Raw genomic sequence first — 25,232 nt, 5'->3', positions numbered from 1 at the left:
ACGAAAGTACTCTCTCAAATCAATTATCTATATCAAAGATAAAGGATAAAGTTTAAGTTGGAGATTTTTCTTGCTTTTGAATATTTTTCGTCATAACAACAGTTTTCCTTTCCGGACCATCGTTTAAACTAAAAGAAGGAGAGGAGACATAAAACTATGCTTCAAACATGTACGTCGCAAAGTTGCTAATAAATCCTTTATGTGACATGTGACGGACGCCATTTTACCACATCATTTCTTCAAACAATACAATCAACACCTTTATTAATTAGTCCATTGTTGCCTACAGCTATAAAATGCAATCAGCTGTTTATTGATTTTCTGTTAAAATCGTAACGAGTTCAAGGTGAATTCCCAGTATTGTCTGATCAGGTAAAGTCCGAGAAACCCGAAAAAAATAAAAAAACAAGATGGATGAAATCAAATCGTTATAATATTTCTTTCGCCAAATTCTTTCGCCAATAATGAATTTTAATCGCCACAACTTTTATTTTTTCGCAAAATGCGAAAATGGCGACCGCCAGCGGAAACCCTGGTGGTGTATTTAAATAGGCCCAGATTGCCTCCCTTCACTATTTCCTCCAATATGTTTTACATTTTTTGCTACCAGTATTTATCACAAAGATTTCACCAATTATTTTACAATTGTATAGGTTATGTACTTCATTGTTTATGTGGTAGTTAGTGATGATTATAAATGAATTTAACAAGATAACACAAGAAACAAAGATGTGCCTATATCTAAGTTGAAAAAAACACTCAAGCCTGTATTTAAAATTTATTTCAAATGTTGTGAATTTCTATCTGATGTTAGTGTCTAGTTATCTGCACAAAGAACTTATGCAAAATAACTCTATGATTACTAGGTTCTGTTGACCAGGCATTACATGAGAACTGTTGGCAGATCTTAAACAAATGTATATTTGAGGTAAATGTAGAAGAAGGAATTAATGGAACACAGAAAATGACTGTATTGTCCATTGATCAGGTAGGTTAAATTCATTGATTCATCAATCAAGTAAGTTAGATTCATTGATCCATAGATAAAGTAAGTTGAATTAATTGTTCAAATGATAAGCTGGATTAAATTCATTGATCCATGGATCAGGTTAGTTAAATTCATTGATCCATGGTTCAGTTAAGTTAAAATCATTGATCCATTGATTAGGCTAATTAAATTCATTCATGCATTGATTAGGCTAATTAAATTCATTTATCCATGGATCAGGTAAGTTAAATACATTGATTCATGGATCAGGCTAGTTAAATTCATTGAATCATAGATCAGACAAGTTAAATACAATGGGTAAAATATCATTATAGCTGGTATCACATGTTAAATCTAAAACATACCATGTGATTCTATTATTAGTTGCACTATCTGTGAAAAATATGATTTGTTTTCACATTTTATGACTTGCCCAACTTGCGAAAAAATAATGAAAAACACACTGACATTTTTGATTTCTGCTAGTTGTTGTTTATTTGATATTTTTCTACATGTATTTCATTTGATGTCTGTAGTTCACCATATCAGAATCAAGCTTATTATTTCAGATTAGAACAGTTTTGCACCAGCTAGGAGACTTTTTCCTTCAGAATCGACTTTTAGTGCCAGATAATAGTGCATTTGGTCTGTATCCATGTTTAGCTCGGTATATTGATGAGATCAGGAACCTGATACGTGATCTCTTACTCTGTCTGATGCATAAGATACTTCCTAATATGTCGGACATGAATCCAGTCAGTGGTAGGTCTAAGTTATTGTATTTATCTGAATGTAAGACTCTGTCTGAAATGATCATCCTCTTCCATTAACATGGGGAGGGGGTAGCCTATTGTAACTTTGTGTTAATTCAAACTGGAGTTATCAAGTTAACATGTTGTGATGTAATTTTGTGTTATAATAAATGGAAGTGAACAAATTTATCATGTTAAAATTGAAAGTTAATAGTTAACTACATGTACTTGCAATGACATTTTTAACAATCATAATTTATTGTCTCCCCATGAGAGAGTCAAAAAGTGAAACTTAGGTATGCTGTTTCCGACGTCAGCGTCGGCTACAACAATGTATTACCGGTAGTTGGGGATTAGGTCAGTTTATGGGGAACCACTAGTGGTAGGTCAATGATATTTGGTATGCAGTTGTATTAGCATTGGCACATCTCATTTCCATTGAGATTATTTGGCCCCGCTCCCTCAGTCATGGTCTATTGACTTGAAACTTTTACTTACTTTTTATACGACTGCAAAAATTAAAAATTTTTTGTTATACGACCGCAAAAATTAAAAATTTTTAGGTCGTATATTGGTATCACGTAGTCGTCGTCGTTGTCGTCAGCATCGTCCGAAGACAGATGGTTTCCGGATAATAACTTTAGTATAAGTTAATAGAAATCAAAAAAATTTTAACAAGAGGTTTATAACCACAAAAGGAAGGTTGGGATTGATTTTGGGGGTTATTGTCCCAAAAGTTTAGGAATTAGGGGCCAAAAAAAGGGCCCAAATAAGCATTTTAGCAGTTTCCAGACAATAACTTGTGTTTAAGTGTATGAATCTCTCTGAAATTATACCACAAGTTTCCATACAACAAAGGGATGGTTATGGGGGGTTATGGCTCAAACCATTTAGAAATTAGGGGCAAAAAAGGGGGAAAAACAAGGGTTTTTATGGTTAAAGGACAATTTAGACAATTTAAAAGCAGTGTAAGGGAGGTAATGCAATCCATTTCAAGAATACTGTTGTATATATGTTTGATTACCTCCCTTACACTGCTTGTAAATTATGTATTAAGAAATGATGATTAGCTGTAAATTTATTTTTAGAAGTTACTATTAATTAATATTAATATTAACGATGACTGTATGTCATTTTATATTTTAATATTTTATGATGTATTTAAATAAGTAGTTATGGTTGCAAACTCCATTAGAAATTTGAATTGAGATCATTTTTGGAATAAGGGAAAGGGGGAGTTGAAAAAAATTTGGGGGGGGGGGTAAATAAGAATTTGTGCGGGGGGGGGGGGGGGGGGGGGCTACAATTTTTCTCATTTCAGATTTCAGAAATAATTTTTTTTTGGGGGGGGGGGGGGTTAATATTCAACAGCATAGTGTATTGCACAAAAGCAAAAAATTTAATATAAATTCAAATCATATAATCAATTTTAAGTTCTTTGACTACACTTATTCTGTGTCAGAAACCTAGTATGTGTCAAATATTTAATTACAATCCAAATTCAGACCTGTATCAAGCGCGAATATTGTGTCCATTTTTGCCCCAACTGTTCAGGGTTGGACCTCTGCGGTCGTATCCAGCTGCGCTCAGCGAAGCATTTTATTATATATTAGTTTGTGATTAGGTCAGTTTATAGGGAACCACTAGTGGTAGGTCAATGATATTTGGTATGCAGAAGTGTAAGCAATGGCACTTCTCATTTCCATGGAGATTATTTAGCCCCAACTCCTCAGTCATGGTCTATTGACTTTGAAACTTTTGCTTAGTTTACATGTATTATGTATGCTGTTTCCAACGTCGGTGTTGGCTACAGCAATGTATTAGTTTGTGATTAGGTCAGTTTAAGGGGGATCACTAGTGGTAGGTCAATGGTATTTGGTATGTAGATACATTAGCATTGCTACATCTCATTTCCATGGAGATTATTTGGCGCTGCCCCTCAGTTATGGTCTATTGACTTTGAATGTTTTGCATAGGTCAGATGTTAAAGTTTGTGATTAGATCAGTTGAAGATACCACTAATGTTAAGTCAATTATATTCTGTATGCATTTGTATTAGCATTTGCAAGTCTCTTCTCCATGGAGATTATATGGCCCCATCCCCTGATCATGGTTCATTGACTTAGAAAATTTTAAATTGTTTACAAGTTAAAGTTTGTGTTTTGATTAGTATAAAGTCATTGGTATTTGGTATGCAGTTTTATGAGCATTGGCTTTTCTCATTTCCATGGAGGTTATTTGTCCTGCACATTAGTCATGGTTCATTGACTTTGAATGTTTTGCATAGTTTACATGTTTAAATATTGCCATTTGGATTCAACATTTGCATTATACTACCAAAATTACAAAAGGCGAGACATATCTCTGTGTCAACAGTTTATTGTAAAAAAATAATCAGATGTTTTTTTTTTTAAATTTATATACTTAAAATTCAAATAATATTATATACTGTAATATATAGGGGGCACATATTGTTTTATTCTAGCTCTAGACATGGTATGGCAGACTATTGTACAGACCTATGCTCCATGGATACAGACAATACAGAATGAAAAGACACAGCTGTTACCATGGATACAGTCCGATGCAGAGTCCGGAACAAAAATGGTGGAATCTGCTTTGACAGTGTTTGAACATGTTTTTACCTGTTTTGCAGGTAAGAAAAGGATTATAGATAAAAAATCTAGAAATAAAATCAAATGTTATTTCTTTAGAAATAATTGCACAGTGTCAACCATATTAGTTGTCTTTTCTAGTACTTTGTATTGATTGGTCACTGATTTTTCACAGGTTAACCAATCAATTAATTTAAATTCCCTTCAAAAACTTTTTCTATAAATTTGTAGTATTCAAATCCTCAAATTCAGAATCCGATGAGCCAATTATTCGTCCATGAACTATGAAATTCAATATCAGTGGTTCAGTTTAGTTAAAATCATTGATCCATTGATAAGGCTAATTAGAAGTGCTCTTTTGTTTGTAGATTTGATCCCTCCATATCAACCAAACACCTTAGGAAAGGTCTGGATGTATTATGCTGGAGTTTTGTGCCATAAACTTTCACCACCACATATCATTAATGTATATTCATCTGTCCTGAGTCAGTTACCTTGGAAACACTTAAAACCAGACAAATATGTCTTACAGTCAATGATTCAGTTCAAAGAGTTGAAATGTAATGAAGGATTTGACTTATTGGCACATATAGTATGTGAATTAGACTGGGCAGAGATATTACAAGTATACCAACAAGTCTTCCAAGATGAAAGTTTAGCTTTGTCTTCCATACTTATCCTGCTTATACAGTGTTTTGGTGAACAGAAACATATTGAGGTAATACTAGATAACCTGCGTCACCACTTCATGTATTAAGGATACTGACAAATCATTATGAAATAAAATCCTATTTGTTGATCTGAGACATAACTTGTTCAAATTGTAGTGGAATGTCAGAAGACACATAGAAGTAGTAACAAAGGGTGATGCAATATTGGTCACCATAATAGAAAAGAAAGGATATGGTGTATCCTTCTATGACACAAAATCAGTAAATGCACAGCAAGATACACAAAAAAGCAAAGAAACAACATTTTTATTGCTCACAGTGAGGCCTTCAACACGAAATAAAAAAAAACTCTCACATCACTGCAAGCTTAAGACGGCCCTAGCACCGATACGAGTAGAATTCTTTGCAAACATAATGCCTACATTTTATACATGAATGATTATCTAAGTTTGTGTTTAAGTAAAGATCTTATTTACTACAGGTCAGGGTGGGGAAAATATTTTATAGATTGTGACATCATTGATAGTATCAAAGGTTCATTCACAAAGTTTGTCAATAAGACCTGCATTTTCTGATAGATTGATTAGTGTAGATGTGATATATGTCAAATTAACATAGATTCGTCTTCATATGTAGCTACTGAAGTTATTTATACAAGCATAAACTATATATTTTCTTTTTTTAAGATCCCTGCTTTGGAGCAGAAGATTGTATCATCTATTAATTACAACTGGATAAAGTTAACATCTGATAATTATCGTCATGCCTTCAACTGGTACCTGCAAATGTGTGATCCTAAATACCTCATAGCAGAAAGGTCATCTACAGTCACCTTGGGACTAAGGTAAGATAAAAGGTTCCTCCTGAATAATTCAGAGTAGAAAGGTCTTCTACTGTCACCTTGAGACTCAGATTTGAAAAAAGGTTCCTCCTTGATAATTCATTGTAGAAAGGTTTTCTATCGTCACCTTGGGACAAAGGCAAGAAAGACGGATTACACCAAAAACCATATAGTAGAAAGGTCATATACCTTCACATTGGGACTATGGTAAGAACATGAAAAAGTACCTCATAGCAAAAGGTCATGAGCAATCACAGTGGCACTTATGTAAGAAAAGGTTTTCTGAAAAAGCTCACTGCAGAATGGTCACCTATCATAAACTTGGGAATAAGGTAATAAAAAGTTACTGAAGAACTACAACACCGACAGTAAGTTATTTACTGAATTTTTGGGAACAAGGTTAGAACTTTCTTCTTCAAAAAATTAATGCCATATTGTCAAAAATGAAGGAGGTAATGCAAATGGTCTGAATAGTTCTTCTACTGTACCACTAGCCTGTCAGCACTGATGTTGTTAGTTTGAGCCCACACATGGCAAGTGTGTTTGACTCCAATCTTAAATGAGACTATGATTGCAAAAGGTCGGTGGTTCTCTCTATTGGCACTCCGGCTTTCTCTACCAATAAAAATGGCCTCCATAAAATAGCCAATAGAGCTGAAAGTGGTATTCAAACACAAAAAATCAATCAATCAATTTGTATAGTTCCAGAAATTATGTTCTGCACTGGCTTAGCACCCACGACAGTTTGAGCCATACCTCTTTTTGGACTGGTGTAATAGAAATGAAACAAATAAACAAAATAAGCATTCATGATTCTAAGTAAACATGAAAAACCATATCTCTTTTTTCAAAAGTATACTACTTTTTCAAATATGCTGTGGCAGTGTGCATTGAATGGTTCAGATTTGTTGTATTAAACATGGATCTCAGGTGGATGATAAATTCATCTATTTTAATTTAGATAAAGAGAGTTAGGATGATGAACTGATAAATGGCAAATATCATTCAGATGATATAAATGTTAGAAAAAGAATGATCTTTTAAAAAAGAATATAAAAAGAAATAATTAAAAAACATTAAGAAAAGCATTACATCATATTTCATTTACCAGTATATTAATTACTTTCTGTAGTGTGCACTATTATATAACCCAGACACTGAATATCATGGACTATAAAAATACATTGAGTTCAATTTTGCTAGAGTTGACATGAAATGTGTGAATTTATTATGCTTGCTTATCTTTAGCATTATGATGTTATGGAAGACAGGGGATATATGTGATCTCAAGGCCACCTCATATTATCTGTCAGTTAGAGCCATAATATAATAGTCTAGTACTCATTTTTATACGCCCGTCAAAATTTTGACGGGACGTATTATGGTATACAAATGTCGTCTGTCCGTCTGTCTGTCTGGCGTAAACATGTCACACAGTAACTTGAGAACGACTTATCCAAATTTCATGAAACTTAAAATAGTTGTTTCTTATGATGGTCAAACGATCTGTATACTTTTTGGTGAAAATAAGTTTAAAACTTTTTGAGTTACGGGACTTAGTAACTAAACTTATTTTAGAGATATTGAGTATTTTGTTAAAAAAGGGGGAGAGGTTTTTCACATGTTTTTCACATGTCGCGCTGTATCTCAAAAACAGTTTATGATTATTGCTTAAAACTTTACACACTTCTTAGTTATATTAATCTTAAGATCTGTATACTTTTTGGTGATGATTCAAAATTTTCTTGAGTATTTTGTAAAAAAAGGGGGAGGGGTTTTTCACATGTAGCGCCGTATCTCAAAAACGATTTATGATTATTGCTTAAAATTTTACACACTTCTTAGTTATATTAATCTAAAGATCTGTATACTTTTTGGTTTTGATTCAAAATTTTATTTTTGAGATATTTATTTTTTTTTTTTAAAAGGGGGGTTTTCACATGTTGCGCCGTATCTCAAAAACGATTTATGATTATTGCTTAAAATTTTACACACTTTTTAGTTATATTAATCTAAAGATCTGTATACTTTTTGGTTTTGATTCAAAATTTTATTTTAGAGATATTGAGTTTTTTGTAAAAAAAAAAGGTGTTTTAGCATGTCAGGCCGTATGTCAGAAACTATTTATGATTATTGCATAACAATTCACACACAAGACGACGGGTGTATCATGCGCTCATGGCGCAGCTGTTTATTATTTGTATATTTTCAGGCTATTGAAAGCTGCCTCTGATTTTAATGTCCAGTCATCTAGTAGTTGGACTTCAGATATGGCTATAAAAAGACAATGCTATGTCCACAGCTATGTCCAATTAATCTGCCAGTGTACATACGATAATGAAATTAGTATGGAATCTATCACAACTGTAATCTTGAACTTGATGACTGACATAGAAACAGTTGTGGCAAGTGGTAAGTTCTTATCATCATACACTTTTTTGTTTAGCTACAGAGACAGTTGTTGCTAGTGGTAAGTTCTTGTAACCATACACTTTATTGTTAAGCTACAGAGACAGTTGTGGCTAGTGGTAAGTTCTTGTCATCATACACTTTATTGTTTAGCTACAGAGACAGTTGTGGCTAGTGGTAAGTTCTTGTAATCATACACTTTATTGTTAAGCTACAGAGACAGTTGTGGCTAGTGGTAAGTTCTTGTCATCATACACTTTATTGTTTAGCTACGGAGACAGTTGTGGCTAGTGGTAAGTTCTTATCATCTTACACTTTATTGTTTAGCAATACAGAGATAGTTGTGGTCATATCAGTAATTTGAAATTGGAGTATGGTCAATGAGATAGTCTGTAAGGCAAGCAACCCAATGACACTAAAAATGAAAAGATTTAGCATTGAGATGGTCTTCAACAATAAATAGTAGTACTTGTCCACACAGTTGTGTTTAGCCTGTAGATATTGAGCTACTTTTTGGTTCATTAGTGTATAACGGTGAATAAATGTGTTTTGTTCTTGATGATATACTTCTTCACAGAATTATAGATTCCTGTCAGAGGTGGGGCTTTCTTGTTATTCTGACACATCTAGTTAAACTTTTTTTTTGTCTGAGTTGTATAAATCTATAAGAAAGGAATGTTGTGAAAAAAAATTGAAGAAAAATAGAATTAAAATTTTAACTGTTTACAATTAATTTTGGCAGTTGTTGATTCAAGAATACAACAGGAGGAAAGCTTAGATCTCATGAAGGAAGTGTTGTCATTACTTAACAACTGTAACCCTAGTAACCAATCTGTTGTTGTGACAACTATAATACAGTGGTTAGAGTCATCACCTAGCAGTATATTACTGTTACCATGTGTGAGGAGTGCCTCACGATGTCTGGCATCACATAGACATATGGTGCAGATAATTGAGGAATGTATCCAAGCTTATTTTGTAGGAGGTAAATAATTTTGTATGCTTGTAGTTGTAATTATGAATTTAAAAGTGTGTTTAAATTTGAAATTTAATGCTAGTTGACTACTCAATACGTCTATTTTAGGGATTTTAGGGATTTGAGTATTTGTCTTTTTTTTTTTAGAAAATCTTGAATTTTTATATTTCCTGTAGATGAATTATGAAAAACTTGTATTTTCAGCATATGGTCAGCTTCTCATCATTTTTAAGTCAATTGAGAATTTTGAAATAAAAGTATTGTTTGCTTGCTTACTGTTTACAAGTATTTGTAGTAGAATAATCTGAAAAAGAATAGAATAAACATAATTTTGTCTTTCTTGTGGACAAAAGAAAACAAAGGATTTCCGCTCATTAGATCTAATCTTACTTAGAATTAGGAAATTTTATTGATCCTGAAATGAGAAAGTTTTAATTGCATTTTATACAACTTTTTTAAAGGTCATGACAAACAAACAGGAGGTGGATGGGACCATGTTTTGGCAGCAATCCAAGTACCTGACCTTGACATTGATGATTACCTGACAGTAGCTTTGGAAGAAGGGTCATATCTTTTGTTGTATGGTTACATTGTACAGAACCTACCACTGTGTCAATCTTTAGAACAGATGAATGTTTTACTGGGAAGACTTCTAGATTGGACAGGCAAAGCTAAACCTAGGTATTAACCCTCGAGTGGGGCCCTTACTTGCTGTCAGTCATTAGAGCTATTAGGTCAGACCTACTGCTGTGAAAGTCATTGAAATAGAACAGATCTCAACAATTAATTTAGTTCTGAGATGCTTTGTTTTCCTGATTTCATTTTTCACACAAAATTCATGTGTAAACATCAGAAATCTATGCACGTTGTTTCCATGAAACATGATCTTATGGGGGATGTCACCTAGGTGTAGGTTTTCAACAGGATGAGGGGGTCAAAATAGAAAAGTGTGGTTTGAATTTTTTAAGTGGAAATCTATTTAAATAATTCCATTAATTGGCTTGAAAAATTAGGCAAATGCATAGAAAACTGTAAACTGGACCCCTGTTGTGTTCACTTATTGCTACACTAACAACAGGTATGGCCTAAATCTCGTGGTCAGAATGCTGACCGTGTGATTTAATAATTTCAAAGAGATTAGTTCATCATGTGATGTGTTTACTATGTATTATATTAACAGGAATTTAAACGAGAAATTAGCACATTCCTATCCCTACTGAGTTCTCAGTTTGTCAAGAATTTGATAACACGCTTTTGAGGCATTTATCTGCGCTGCCACCATGCATTGGTTTTCAATAATTGAAGCAAATTTTATCACATTACCGTGGTTAATTGTGGATCTTTTAAATCCAATCGTAATCTGTTTCTGCTATATAAATGAAATTGAATGTTCAAAAGATCTTTAAAAAAAAAAATCTGTGAATATTTGATTGATCAACATAAAAAAATAAAATTTTGCATTTATCATTCTAACACTCAGAATTTTAAGTCAGATAAGTTTTTATTTTTTTTTACATCTACCTAAAATGAAATATAATGTCATATTTTGAATCTTGTTCATAGACCAGACAATAGTATACTAAATATATATAATTTGTCCCAGCATAGACATACAGTACACATAGAGAGGATGTAATCTCATACTCCCTACACTGTGTAAAAACTTGGTGTCACACCAAGAAACTCCAGCAACTCTCTCCAAATCTTGGGAGGAAATTGGGAGAAACTTGGAGTAAATCCTCCCTAAAACTCCTTAATTGTTTATTACCTTGGTGTGGTTTCTCCCAACAACATGATTTTTATTGCTATGATTACCTTTGAAGTGTGCCAGTAGTTGATGACTACAATAAACATTTCTTGTGTTTCCTGTCATTAAATGACAGTCACAAAAATGATGAAAAGTGTGAGATTTGTTAAATTTAATCAGAGACATATTATAATCTGATTTTATTAAAGAATCCTGTACAACTTTATTTATTGAAATTATATTCAGCATTTGTTCTGACAGTGTTGGTTTTTCATACCTAAGAAACATACAAAAACAAACAAAACATCACCTGTAAGTGGAGTATTATTAATAGAAAATAAAGACATATATTTTAATTGAATTTATTCAATCGTTTTTTCTAAATTTAAATGATAAGAAATAAAGGAAGATTATATAAATATAATATATATATGTAATTTATCTACATTATTTTATTTTATTCATTATTTTTTTTTGTATCATTACTATTATTTTTTAAACCATGTATATACTAATATCTATATGTTTAAACTGACTATAAATACAACTTATTGTAAATATCAAGTTGCCATTCTTGATTATGAGATTATGAAAGAATGTAAATAATTTTCCAATCTAAAAATACATATTTGTATAAAAAATGTTAAAATCATTTCGTTAACCTTTTTTTTATAGCTTTCAGAAATAAAACTAAATAGGAAATGATTGAAATAGGAAGAAGTGAGAGAATAGTTGACCTGTAATTATGTCACTGTCAGACCATGCAGTCGTGCTTTGTTGATTTTTATTACTCTTACCTGCAATCAACAGGTCATAAAACCCTCCCAGATGGGAGTAATTACTTGGTGTTTTTTGGGAGAGAAATCTGTGTTTCACAGTGTGACACTGTGTTACACCAGAATCAGTGTTGGGAGTATGAGATTACATCCTCTCTGTGTGTACTGTATAATAATTTTATTATATGTCTCTGATACTAGTAGTACGTCCATGTTTGAACACACCCGTATCATGTCTTAAAATACAATGAATGCACAAAATTTATACCACGTAAAGATATGAATAGCTTGCCGTATGGAGTTAATTAACAGATACTTATTTATTTTGTGGCATCGCAGTATTAACATTTGAGGTCAAGTGGTCAAAAGTTCCTGTCAATATAATTGGTCAATTTCGTAGCGAATCGTTGGATTTGAAAGACTGTACAATTAATGCCAAGGTGACAATGGCTCCAACCCGTTCCTTTCGGAGTGGAGATTTAGATGGAATGGCAGACCAGTTTAAGAAAACTGTCACATGATATGACTTGTCAACCTCCACATTAAAACAACCACTATCCTGGAACTCTCCCATGAGACCACTGGGCAAAGCTATCAATGAAAAATTATGGCTTGTTCTTTATTAATTTTTAGCTCACCGGGGCCCAAAGGGCCCCATGTGAGCTTATTCCATCACTTGGCGTCCGTCGTCTGTCGTCGTCATCGTCTGTCGTCGTAAACTATTTCAAAAATCTTCTCCTCTGAAACTACTGAGCCAAATACCTTCAAACTTTAACTAAATGTTCCTTAGGGTATCTTGTTTATAAATTGTATCCGAAGTTTTGATTCATCGACAAACATGGCCGCCATGGCTAAAAATAGAACAAAGGGGTCAAATGCAGTTTTTGGCTTATATCTCAAAAACTAAAGCTTTTAGAGCAAATCTGACATGGGGTGAAATTCTTTAATTGGTCAAGATCTATCGACCTTGAAATTTTCAGACGAATCGAACAACCCATTGATGGGTTGCTGCCACTCAATTGGTAGTTTTAACAAAATTTTGCAGTTTTTTGTTATTATTTTGAATATTATTATAGATATATATAAACTGTAAGCAGCAATAATGTTCAGCAAAGTAAGATCTACAAAAAAGTTAATATGACTATAATTGTCAATTGACCCCTTAAGGAGTTATTGCCCTTTAAAGACAATTTTACACAATTTGTTCATCAAGTTTGCTAACATTTAAAAATCTTCTCCTCTGAAACTACTGGGCCAATTACCTTCAAACTTTAACTTAATGTTCTTTAGGGTATCTTGTTTATAAATTGTATCCGAAGTTTGTATCCATCGACAAAGATGGCCGCCATGGCTAAAAATAGAACATAAGGGTCAAATGCAGTTTTTGGCTTATATCTCAAAAACTAAATCTTTTAGAACAAATGTGACATGGGGTAAAATTGTTTAATTGGTCAAGATCTATCGACCTTGAAATTATCAGACGAATCGAACAACCCATTGTTGGGTTGCTGCCACCGAATTGGTAGTTTTAACAAAATTTTGCAGTTTTTATACGACCGCAAAAAAATTTTTGTGGTCGTATATTGGTATGACGTTGTCGTCGTCGTCGTCGTCCGAATACACATTAGTTTTTCGCACTCTAACTTTAGTTTAAGTGAATGGATCTCATTGAAATTTTACCATAAGGTTCAATACCAGAAAAGGAAGGTGGGGATTGATTTTGGGGGTTATGGTACTAACAGTTAAGGAATTAGGGGCCAAAAGGGGCCAAAAATAAGCATTTTTGTAACTTCCAGACATAACTTGTGTGTAAGTGTATGGATCTCTCTGACATTGTACCACAAGGTTCCATATCACAAAGGGAATGCTGGGATTGATTTTGGGGGTAATTGTCTCCAAATTTTAGGAATTAGGGGCCAAAAAGGGGCAAAAAACAAGCATTTTTCTAGTTTCATGACAATAACTTGTTTGTAAGTGTATGGATCTTTATGAAATTGTACTACAAGGTTCCATATCACAAAGGGAAGGCTGGGATTGATTTTGGGGGTTTTCCCTCAAAATTTTAGTAATTAGGGGCCATAAAAGGGCAAAAAAAACATGCATTTTTCTAGTTTCAGGACAATAACTTGTGTGTAAGTGTATGGATCTTTATGAAATTGTACTGCAAGGTTCCATATCACAAAGGGAAAGCTGGAATTGAGTTTGGGGGTAATTGCCCTAAACGTTTAGGAATTTGGGGCCAAAAAGGGGCCAAAAAACAAGCATTTTTCTAGTTTCCAGACAATAACTTGTGTTCAAGTGTATGAATCTCTCTGAAATTGTACTGCAAGGTACCATACCACAAAGGGAAAGCTGGGATTGAGTTTGGGGGCGATGAATCATAAGGGGGTTCAAAAAATTGGGGGGGGGGGGGGGGGGTTTTCCTTTTTTTTCTTTAACATTTTCCATTTTAAATTGGTTATTTCTGATTTATATATAAAAGCAAATAATAATGATATGGTTTGAATAGGCATACATGTGAACCTCCCGACGGGAGTACAATAATCCCGTTTTCAGGGGTCTCCTCCCCCCCCTCCCGTTGAAAAAATCCCGTGTATGAAATTTTTCATGAATGAAAAATTTCTGCCCAACATAACATCTCAGGCATCTGGTGTAACTGACATTACCTGAAGTTATATTTTACCTGTAAATCAATTAACATGCATAATTATATGGCTTCACTTGTCAGCTTGGGTGTCAAACATACTGGTAAGCAACGATTTTTACCTCAGGCTAACTGCCGTTGTGTAACAAAAACTGTGTATTTATTGGGTTACTTCCCTTGATTTATCCTGTTTTAAGTTACTTTCCTTTTAATAATGAAAATTTTTAAAAGAATATAAATAAAATATAAATTGAACAAATAATCATAAAAGGATGGTTATTAAATGATTTTAAATGTCTTAGAACAAATAAAAAAATAATAATTTGAAAATTATTTGAGGATTCTATACTTCCTTTTAAGGCTTAAATTGAAATTTATATAATAACTATGACCCTAACTTTACAGATAGAATGAATTTCTGAGTTTGCAAATAAAAACTATTTGCAAGAGAAAAAAAAAAAAAATAAAAACTATTTGCAGACAGCTAAACAAATGTTCTGGTTGCAATGATTGTTTTATAGAATATGAAGTAAAAAATTTAAAGAACATACTGGAAAAAAACAATGTTAGATTGAACATGTAGAATATAAAGATGGAGAAACTTTATAAGTACAAGGGTACTATAAACATAATAAATTGGTTGGAAAGTTGAAGAAAACACACTTTAAAAGACCATTTTTACAGCACACGGTTACATTTACAACAAAATTAATGTCGATTAAAAACCTCCTGATCTGAGTCCTAATCTCCTGACCAAAATTTCCCAATCTCCTGATCTGAGTTTCACAGTCCATCACATGTATGAATAGGTAAATTGAAATTTTTTAAGTTCTTAGACCACTTTCATTCTGTGTCAGAAACCTATGCTGTGTCAAATATTTAATTACAATCCAAATTCAGTGCTGTATCAAGCTTGAATGTTGTGTCCATACTTGCCCCAACTGTTCAGGGTTCGACCTCTGCGGTCGTATCAAGCTGCGCCCCAGCGGAGCATTTTATTTGTTATTATTTTGAATATTATTATAGATATATATAAGCTGTAAGCAGCAATAATGTTCAGCAAAGTAAGATCTACAAAAAAGTTAATATGACCAAAATTGTCAATTGACCCCTTAAGGAGGTATTGCCCTTTAAAGACAATTTTACACAATTTGTTCATCAAGTTTGCTAACATTTAAAAATCTTCTCCTCTGAAATACAGGTGAACGATTCAGGCTCTTGAGAGCCTCTTGTTTTATCTTCTGAGTTTAAGACTGTGAAGCAATAGCTATAAAATTATGGTCAATATTAAGGAAAGATAACTTTTTGCATTTATTTTTTTAAGATTTATCAATTTTAAAATATGTCAATAAATAAATAGTTTGAATTTAAAACAGAAAATAACAAATGTAGTTTTATAGCTGTTACTATTGAGATCTTTATTGTTACGCATTGTAGCTCTGACAATGAATGTAAGCTGTTATTATGGTGGTCAATATTGGTGGAAATAGTACTGAAGGAAGTAAATTTTGGTGCCTCACACAAAGTGTTAATAAAGATGTTAAATACCCTTATATCTTACCTACATCAGTATGGGGAAGATAGGTTGTCTACTGGATTACTTGGAGCAATAGGACTTGGTAAAAAGTCCCCCATGTCACAACAGTAAGTACAAATGTCTGTACTTGGGCAGTCAGATTTTTATAACGACCATCTAATTAAATAGGAAAACCTTTGTTTGAAATGATTGTATGGGAGTGTAGTGTAAAGAGTTGAAAAGTCAAAACTGTCAACCAAATTAAATGGGCCATCAAAAGCACGTGAATAAGTTTACCTATAAAACTTTTTGAGAGAAACTATTTTGTTTTAAATTAATGACTTGATGGTAAATTTACCTGACAGATAATAGTCAACCAGTTTAGTCATTTACAATTGCAGCTTTTGAATCATCTGGGGTTGTATTTCAAGTTTATTTACTTACATTTGTTCTTATTTTTAAGGTTCAGGATAGTGTGTCGAGCCTTAGCAGCCATGTTGTCTGCACAGATATTTGGTGAATCACTTCTACGATGTCCCGGTGAACCTGTTGTATTGACTTCTTCCTCAAAACAACAGCTAACATTCCTTCATTCATTAAAGAGCAACAGACAGTATCATCAGTTTAAATCAGATATTCAAATGTCATGTGACTTTGTTACAGGCTCAGACAAGTACTTAGCTGATACAGTGGATCTCCTCAGCAGACTAAGCACTATATTCTATAGTGATAAAAAATTCTTATCAGTGTTGCATAATATTCATTCATAATATATATATATGTAACTGTACTGTTGATTAATATGTAGAATTGTTAATTGGTTGTTGTTTGTTTTATTTTATTACAGTATTTGTCAGTTTTTTAGACACTTACACCTTAAGATATATGTTTTATGGTATACTGCTGTCTGTCTGTCCATCCAGACATGTTTCACGATAACTCAAGTATGTTGTAACAAAATCTTACTAAATTTTTTACACAATGTTAGGTTACCTGAAGACTACCTTCCTTTTTTGATTTTAACATTTTCATATTAATTGCTCTACAGTTATGAGACTTTAATCATCAAAAACATGGCAATTTTTTTATATATTTCAGAATAATTCAACTTGAGGTATGCTTTCATGAATATTTATGATTTTTTACACAATAAAAGGCTTCATTAAGACGAGCTATTTTTGATTTTGATGGTTTTCAAATTAGTTGTTGAAGAGTTATGAGACTTAAATCATCAAAAACAAGACAATTTTCCCCCATATCTGATGATTTGCTCTTGTGAACTTTTGTTACAGTGTAACAACTTACAAAAATAAAATCCATTTCAATTTCAATGATTTTCAGATAAGCCATTCAAGAGATATGTGATTTTAAATATCAAAGTACCAGGAAAATCTTCATATGTGTCACAATATCTTTGCTTTCACAAATCCTTATGCAATAATTACACGATTATTCAAGCAATAACATGCATTTAATCTTCATACAATTGTCTGCTCTCACTGATTAGTCGAAGATTGTATCATTTGCTCCTGGCACAGATGTGTATTTTTATTGTGTTCTTATGTTTGTTCAATCGTAAAGTCTAGATCTTTGTAAAGCTTTATTATTCCTGTAACATAAGTTGTTTTTTTACAAGTTTTCTTTGTTTCTCTGGAAGACATTCATTCTGTGTTGATGATTTGATGTTATGACTGTAAATTTTGTTTCAGTATACATGATTTTTAAGGAAGTTTGTTCGGTCTAGAAATTACTTTCTTTTATCCACCCATATCAAAACTGTTAGTAATAGAAATATTTTCAGTTTAAAAAGCCATTGAAAAAAGTGTTTGGTGTTGATTGTATGTTTTTTTTATGGTATCTTGTGATTTATTTTTTCCCCTATGTTCCCTCTCCAATGTCCTTTAATACATACTACTGATTTATCATTTTGCTTCCTTTGGTGTGTAAAAGGGTTTATGAAGTAGTTTTAATGAAAAAAAATCAGAAGCAGTTTCTTGAAACAATCCAGAAAAATGCATGTACAGTGTTGGTAATTGGGTTTAAATTCCCTCCAAATAATTTTATAATACTGCTGAATGATTCACTGTTGTAATATAAGAACATGGTATTTTAGAGAAAGTACCCATGTTAAAACAAAAGCTGTTAAAGGTACCCAGGTTAACCCCGATCATAAAAGCGTACCCAGGTTGCTGTTTTCCAATTTTTTGGTAAAGTTCGTGATGCTGAACCTCCACTTGTATCATGTTAGTCATAACAAAAGTAAACGAAAATGATTTAAAGGCTAAGCATTACCTCAATGGAATCAATAAAAACTTGTAAATATGCCAAAATTCTCAATGACCTGGATACTTTTCTTCCTCCCAAGTTACCCTGGGTACTATCACACAAAAATGAATAAACCTGGGTACTGTTTGATCAAGTTAAAGTACACAGGGTATTTTCTTATGATACTCAGGACGTCAATGACCTGTTTTGCTATAATACTGAATTCGACTAGATTTGATAAAGTGAATGAAAAGTTGTTAGCTGATCACTTATACAAAGGGATATACCTATATGGGATAGTTGTACCATTTCAGGTATTTGTTAACAACTAAAAGTGCAATAAAGGAATTAATTTATTTTAATTTTTTTTGCGGGGGTGGGGGGTGGGGGGTGGGGGGGAGGGGATTGTGGTATATAGATTAAAAGTTAAATGTTTTTGTCTGTCTGTATGTTTATATATATATATATATATATATATATATATATATATATATATATATATATATATATATATGTGTAATTCTTTCAGGTTTGACTATGTTAAGTGTTCATTTAACAGAAGTCATTGATAAATGAAAATACCTCATCAGTCATCACTATAATACTCTTAAAAAAATACATTGATCAACAACATTTCACTCACCTTGACTTATATTTCAGACTGACTTGACTTTGATCTATTTTGTGTTATAGTTTATTTCTTGGAAACCATGATGATATATCAATATTTCAACATTAGATATCCATCAGACATTGTAATACCTTCTGTTATACACTGAGCAACAGTATATGTCGTTCATTGTATTAAGTTCCCACATGCTATAACATTATAATATATCATTATTAATCTGGTGCTTTTGCTGTAAATTTAAAAATCAAATAATTCTTCATGTGTCATTAATTACAAAATATTATAATATGTTCATAAATCTTATAGATTTATATTCATTTCTTTTGTGAAAAATATAACTCATTTTATGGTAATAATGATTACTTCTAATTTTTCATTCCAATTAACAATGTTACTCCAGTTTAATTTTGTATGATTTGTATCCTTCAGGTTAAAGTGGGACTTAATATAAGATCCCAGGGTTTTATCAATATCTTTGTAAATTTACTGTATAATTCTTGGTAATAAAAGGTACCAATATGCTGCATCACTTGGTGTTAAATAGCTTTGTCAGCTGTTGCCATCCTTTGACATCCATCATCTGTAAACTTTTGTCACTTGCTTCTTCTAAGAAACATTTATTGGGTTTTAACCAATCTAATTGAAATGAAACCTCTGCATTTTCTCATTTTTTATGCTTGGTTGCTGTGAAATGAGAGAGTGCAGAGATTTAATTTTAATTAGATTGGGTTTTAACTAAACTTTGTAGGAATAAAGTATTAAAGATCTGCTACAAAGAATGGTCATTTGGTTTTGATTGGATAAAAAAAGATTGCAACTAGGCGATCTTGATTCTGATTGATGCTCACTTAAATTTTGAATGATGGCACATATTTCCAATTGAAACCTATGTAAAATGTCATTTTCATCTTCTTTTCTGAAATTTCTTGGTTGATTTTGATAACACTTGGCAGGAATGATATTTTAAAAGTCCTCTGTAAATGATCATTGTTTGGTTCTGATGAGATAGCAAACATAGCTGCAAGAAAGTTTCTACTTAAGCTACAAGGCTTAATGATTTGAAACATTAAAAAATTGATAAAAACAAAGCAATTTGAAATTAAAATTTGTCAGCAGTTATCTTCTATTGAACAAATAAAGGGTCAAATATGCCAGGTGAGTGGTTCAGGCTTCTAATTGATTCCTAAAATGATAGGGAAAAATAATTATATTGGACAAGAAAAGGAAGAAGCATGCAGTTTAAACTTTCATGTTGATATTTTACCCTAAAAGTACTGGTAGAAGGCAGTTGGATGTGCTTAGAAAAACCAAGTCATTAATCTTAAGATACTACAGTATAACCTTCAAATTTACCTGTATTCAGTTTTTGACTTGCAAATACATCCTCACTCAGACCCTTTCCTACTTTGTCCTGGACACTCACAGTATATTCTGTTCCCACTGAATGAAGTAAAAATACAATGCATAACAAATTCTATTGGATAAAACAAGATGCATTTATATATTGTTATGCTTACTGTATTTTAGAGTTTGCTGTTGGTTGTTGTAAACATATGTGATAATAATTATTTGTTTATCAATAAAGCAATTATTTATATTTTTATTTACTCATTTAAACAAGTTGTGTTCTTTTGAATTTTAACATGTGGTAAAGATTTAGGGTTAGAAAAATTCACATGACTGATGGTTTTAAATTTGATAAGGACATAAAGGTAGACAAGAAAATTTTACCAGTCAGCTATTGTATAATGCTTTATCACCAGATGTGACACATAAATACATTTATTTAAACAGCAGTCAAACTGCTGACTCTTCCAGAGCACCTAAAAATTACTCCCTGTTTATTGGTGTGGGTTCATGTTTCTTAACCTTTAGTTTTCTGTGTAGGGTTCTGTGTACTATTGTTTGTCAATGGGTTATTTTTAGCTCACCTGGTCGAAAGGCCAAGTGAGCTTTCTTCATCACTTGGTGTCTGTCGTCCTCGACATCATCGTCTGTTAACTTTTACAAAAATCTTCTCCTCTGAAACAAATGGACCAAATTTAACCAAACTTGGCCACAATCATCATTGGGGTATTTAGGTTGAAAATGTGTCCCATGACCCCGTAAACCGCTATAAATACAGAAATTCTGACAAGAGCAAAAATATTTAAAATATTGAGCTCTAACTATTGTCCATGTAAGTCAAAACTGTCAGATGACTTCTTATAGGAGTTATTGCCCTTGACAAATTTTATCAAAATTAAAATAGATAGAAACTATAAGCTAAAATGATCAGCAAGACAAGATCTACAAATAATTCAACATGACCAAAATCGTCAGACAACTCCTTGTTAGAGTTATTGACCTTTAATCACAATTTTTCCCATTTTTATACAACCGTGAAAAATGTTTTGCGTCGTATAATGCTATGATGTCGTCGTCGTATAATGCTATGATGTCTTCGTCGTCTGCGTTGGCGTCCGAAGACACATTTGGTTTCCGGACAATAACTTTAGTTTAAGTGAATGGATCTCTATGAATTTTTACCAGAAGGTTCAATATCACAAAAGGAAGGTTGGAATTGATTTTGGGGGTGATGGTACCAATAGTTAAGAATAAGGGGCCAAAAAGGGGCCAAAAACAAGCATTTTTGTAGTTTCCGGATAATAATTTGTGTGTAAGTGTATGGATCTCTCTGAAATTGTACCACAAGGTTCCATATCACAAAGGGAAGACTGGGATTGAGTTTGGGATTAATTGCCCCAAACGTTTGGGAATTAGGGGCAAAAAGGGGCCAAAAACAAACATTTTTGTCTCGCCTTGACGGAGTCAAAAAGCGAGACATAGGTATGCTGTTTCCGGCAGCGACGGCGGCGGCAGCGTCAACAATGTATTAGTTTGTGATTAGGTCTAGTTCATGGTGAACAACTAGTGGTAGGTCAATGATATTTGGTATGCAGTTGTATTAGCATTGGCACATCTCATTACCATGGAGATTATTTGGCCCCGCCCCCTCAGTCAAGGTCTATTGACTTTGAAACTTTTCATAGTTTACATGTATTAGTTTGTGATTAACTCAATTTATGGGGAACCACTAGTGGTAGGTCAATGATATTTGGTATGCAGTTGTATAAGCATTGTTATATCTCATTTCCATGGAGACTATTTGGCTCCGCCCCCTTAGTCATGGTCTATAGACTGAAAATTTTGCTAAGTTAACATGTATTAGTTTGTGATTAGGTCAGTTCAAGGGGAACCATTAGTGGTAGGCCAATGTTAATTGGTGTTCAGTTGAATAAGCATTAGCACATCTCAATTCCATGGAGAATATTTGGTCCTGCCCCCTCAGTCATGGTCTATTGACTTTGGAACTTTTACTTAGCTTACATGTATTAGTTTGTGATTAGATCAGTTTAAGATGAACTGCTAATGTTAAGTCAATGATATTTGGTATGCAAATGTATTGGCATTTGCAAGTATCGTTTCCATGGAGATTACATAGCCCCACCCCTGATCATGGTTTATTGTCTTTGAAACTTTTACATAGTTTACAAGTTAATGTTTGTGTTTAGGTTTATTTAAAGGGAACGACTTATAATAAGTCAATGGTATTTGGTATGCAGTTGTATAAGCATTGGCACATCTTATTCCATGGAGATTGTTTAGCCATGTACCTTCAGTCATGGTTCATTGACTTTGAATATTTGCATAAATTACATGTTAAAGTATTGCTATTTTAATTTCAACATTTGCTTTATCAAAATTACAAAAAGGCGAGACATATCTCTGTGATAACAGTTTATTCTAGTTTCCAGACAATAACTTGTGTTTAAGTGTATGGATCTCTCTAAAATTGTACTACAAGGTTCTATACCATAAAGGAAAGGCTGGGATTGAGTTTGGGGGTAATTACTCCAAAAGGTGGGGGGGTCAAAAAGTTGGGGGGATTTTTTTTTTAAATTTTTTTGGGGGGGGTCATTTTTTTTCTTCAAAATTTATAAAGTATCACACAAATTTTTTAAATCTTCAATTGCACAGTATTGCGCAATAGCAAGAAATCTTCAATTACACAGTATTGCGCAATAGCACAGTATTGTACAGTAGCACAGTATTGGGCAAGAGCAAGAAATATTCAATTGCACAGTATTGCACAATAGCACAGTATTGCGCAATAGCAAGAAATCTTCAATTGCACAGTATTACGCAATAGCACAGTATTGTGCAATATCACAGTATTGCGCAATATCACAATATTGCGCAGTAGCAAGAAATCTTCAATTGCACAGTATTGCACGATAGCACAGTATTGCGCAATAGCAAGAAATCTTCAACTGCACAGTATTGCGCAATAGCAAGAAATCTTCAATTGCACAGTATTGCGCAATAGCAAGAAATCTTCAATTGCACAATATTGCGCAATAGAAAGAAATCTTCAATTGAAAACAAATACAAATGTTTTAACCAATTTCGATGGGATTAATTAAGTCTTTAATTTTTTGGGGTTCTAACCTTGTATAATTTTTTTGGATATTGGGCCCCATTTTTAAATTGGTCTACATTGAGGTCAAAAGGGTCCAAAATTAAACTTTGTTTTATTTCATCAAAATCTGAATTATTGCGGCTGTATGATTTGCTGAATCTTATTGTGCATTTAGATTTTATTTTGGGCCGTTTTCAAATTAGTTCATATTAAGGTTTGAAGGGTCCAAAATTAAACTTTGTTTGATTTCAACTTAAATTAAATTAGTGGTGTTTTTTTTATATGCTGAATCTAACCATGTTGTTAGATTTTGGATATCAGACCATTCTAGGTAAATTAAATGTCCCATTTCAAATTTTTAAGATCTTTGACCACATTTATTTTGTGTCAGAAACCTATATTATGTCAAAAATTTGATCACTATCCAAATTCATATAGTGTCAAGCTTGAATATTGTGTCCAAATTTGCCCCAACTGTTCAGGGTTCGACCTCTGCGGTCATATCAGGCTGCGCTCAGCGAAGCATTTTATTTCCCATTGTTGTCCATTATCTTGAAAACTAATAGATAGATAGAAACTTTATATATCACAAATGATCAGCAAGACAAGATCTACTAATAAGCCATATGTTTGAAATCTTTAGTCAACCTGTTATTGGACTTAATGCCTTTTAATGATCATCTTGACATTTTTTTTTTGCATTTTTTACCTATTATCTTGAAAACTATAATAGATAGAAACTTTCAGAAAGGAAAAATTCTCAGCAGGATAAGATCTGCAAATATGTCAGCATAACTGAAATTGTCAGTTAACTCTTACTTCTGTTCTTCTATGATGTTCTGTTTTATTTGTGATTTATTGTTGCCCACCTTGGTATCTTCTATGATGTTCTGTTTTATTTGTGATTTATTGTTGCCCACCTTGGTATCTTCTATGATGTTCTGTTTTATTTGTGATTTATTGTTGCCCACCTTGGTATCTTCTATGATGTTCTGTTTTATTTGTGATTTATTGTAGCCCACCTTGGTATCTTCTATGATGTTCTGTTTTATTTGTGATTTATTGTTGCCCACCTTGGTATCTTCTATGATGTTCTGTTTTATTTATGATTTATTGTTGCCCACTTTGGTATCTTCTATGATGTTCTGTTTTATTTGTGATTTATTGTTGCCCACCTTGATATCTTCTATCTCTTTTTGAAACAAACATGCAAAAACATATTTTCCTTCATTCATTATTTTGCTCTCCAAAAATATTTCCGGAGCATATAGTAATCACTTTGTACATCCTTCCTTCCGTATGTGTGCTTTAAACAAATGGTTCCCAGATGATAACTTGAGTATTCCTTGCTTCATTAGAATGAAACTTATACAGATGAAAATAAAGGGAAGGGAAAGAAGCCAATTGCTTTGGGCTCATTAGATCAAAGTCACTATTACTGAAAAAAAGATTTTTTTGGGAAAAATGGTCTGTAGATGGTATTAATTTGAGTTTGAATTACCCTTGCTTGATTTGAATTAAACTTATTCACATGGAAGATATAGGGAAGGGGAAGAAGCCAATGGGTACTAGTCTCTTGTAAGTACAACTCTGAAAAAGAGCTTGGTGAAGATTGAAGAAAATATTCCAAGTTTTAGAACTGTATACATAGAATGTCCATAAAGAAATGTTATCCTTATCCTACAGGTTAAAGAGGAGATAATGGAATTTACTTACTTTGATCTTTGACTTTATTTAACATTAGTATATTAGGTCCCAGCTTAAATATTGCAATATGTGCATAAAGGAATATTATCAATGTCCTACATGTAAAAAAAGGAATGTCTCTGAGAAGACTAAAATTGTATTTAATCTGTTTCCTTTTTAGCTCTCCTGGCCTAAAAAAAGCATGAGCTATTGGCGTCCAGCATTTGTTATCGTCATAAACTTTTTATACAAT

At 32.7% G+C, this 25,232-nt stretch overlaps 1 protein-coding gene across 2 annotated transcripts in view; it reads left to right on the top strand.

Annotated features, from left to right (window-relative positions):
• Positions 1-20,428, top strand: part of LOC127726819 (ectopic P granules protein 5 homolog) — an 83,138-nt gene extending 62,710 nt beyond the window's left edge. For both annotated transcript variants that reach the window (XM_052234273.1, XM_052234274.1), the window contains 10 exons: positions 867-988; positions 1,558-1,750; positions 4,226-4,396; positions 4,724-5,073; positions 5,713-5,870; positions 8,080-8,279; positions 9,019-9,261; positions 9,714-9,933; positions 15,857-16,063; positions 16,399-20,428. In XM_052234273.1, coding sequence (XP_052090233.1) covers positions 867-988; positions 1,558-1,750; positions 4,226-4,396; positions 4,724-5,073; positions 5,713-5,870; positions 8,080-8,279; positions 9,019-9,261; positions 9,714-9,933; positions 15,857-16,063; positions 16,399-16,705 — 2,171 coding nt within the window. In that variant the 3' untranslated portion in view covers positions 16,706-20,428. The remainder of the gene's footprint in view (positions 1-866; positions 989-1,557; positions 1,751-4,225; positions 4,397-4,723; positions 5,074-5,712; positions 5,871-8,079; positions 8,280-9,018; positions 9,262-9,713; positions 9,934-15,856; positions 16,064-16,398) is intronic.
• Positions 20,429-25,232: the final 4,804 nt, after the last annotated feature.

The sequence above is a fragment of the Mytilus californianus genome, unplaced genomic scaffold (assembly GCF_021869535.1).
Source record: "Mytilus californianus isolate M0D057914Y unplaced genomic scaffold, xbMytCali1.0.p SCAF_1, whole genome shotgun sequence".
Lineage (NCBI taxonomy): Eukaryota > Metazoa > Mollusca > Bivalvia > Mytilida > Mytilidae > Mytilus > Mytilus californianus.
This window is presented reverse-complemented; position numbering and strand designations above follow the sequence as displayed.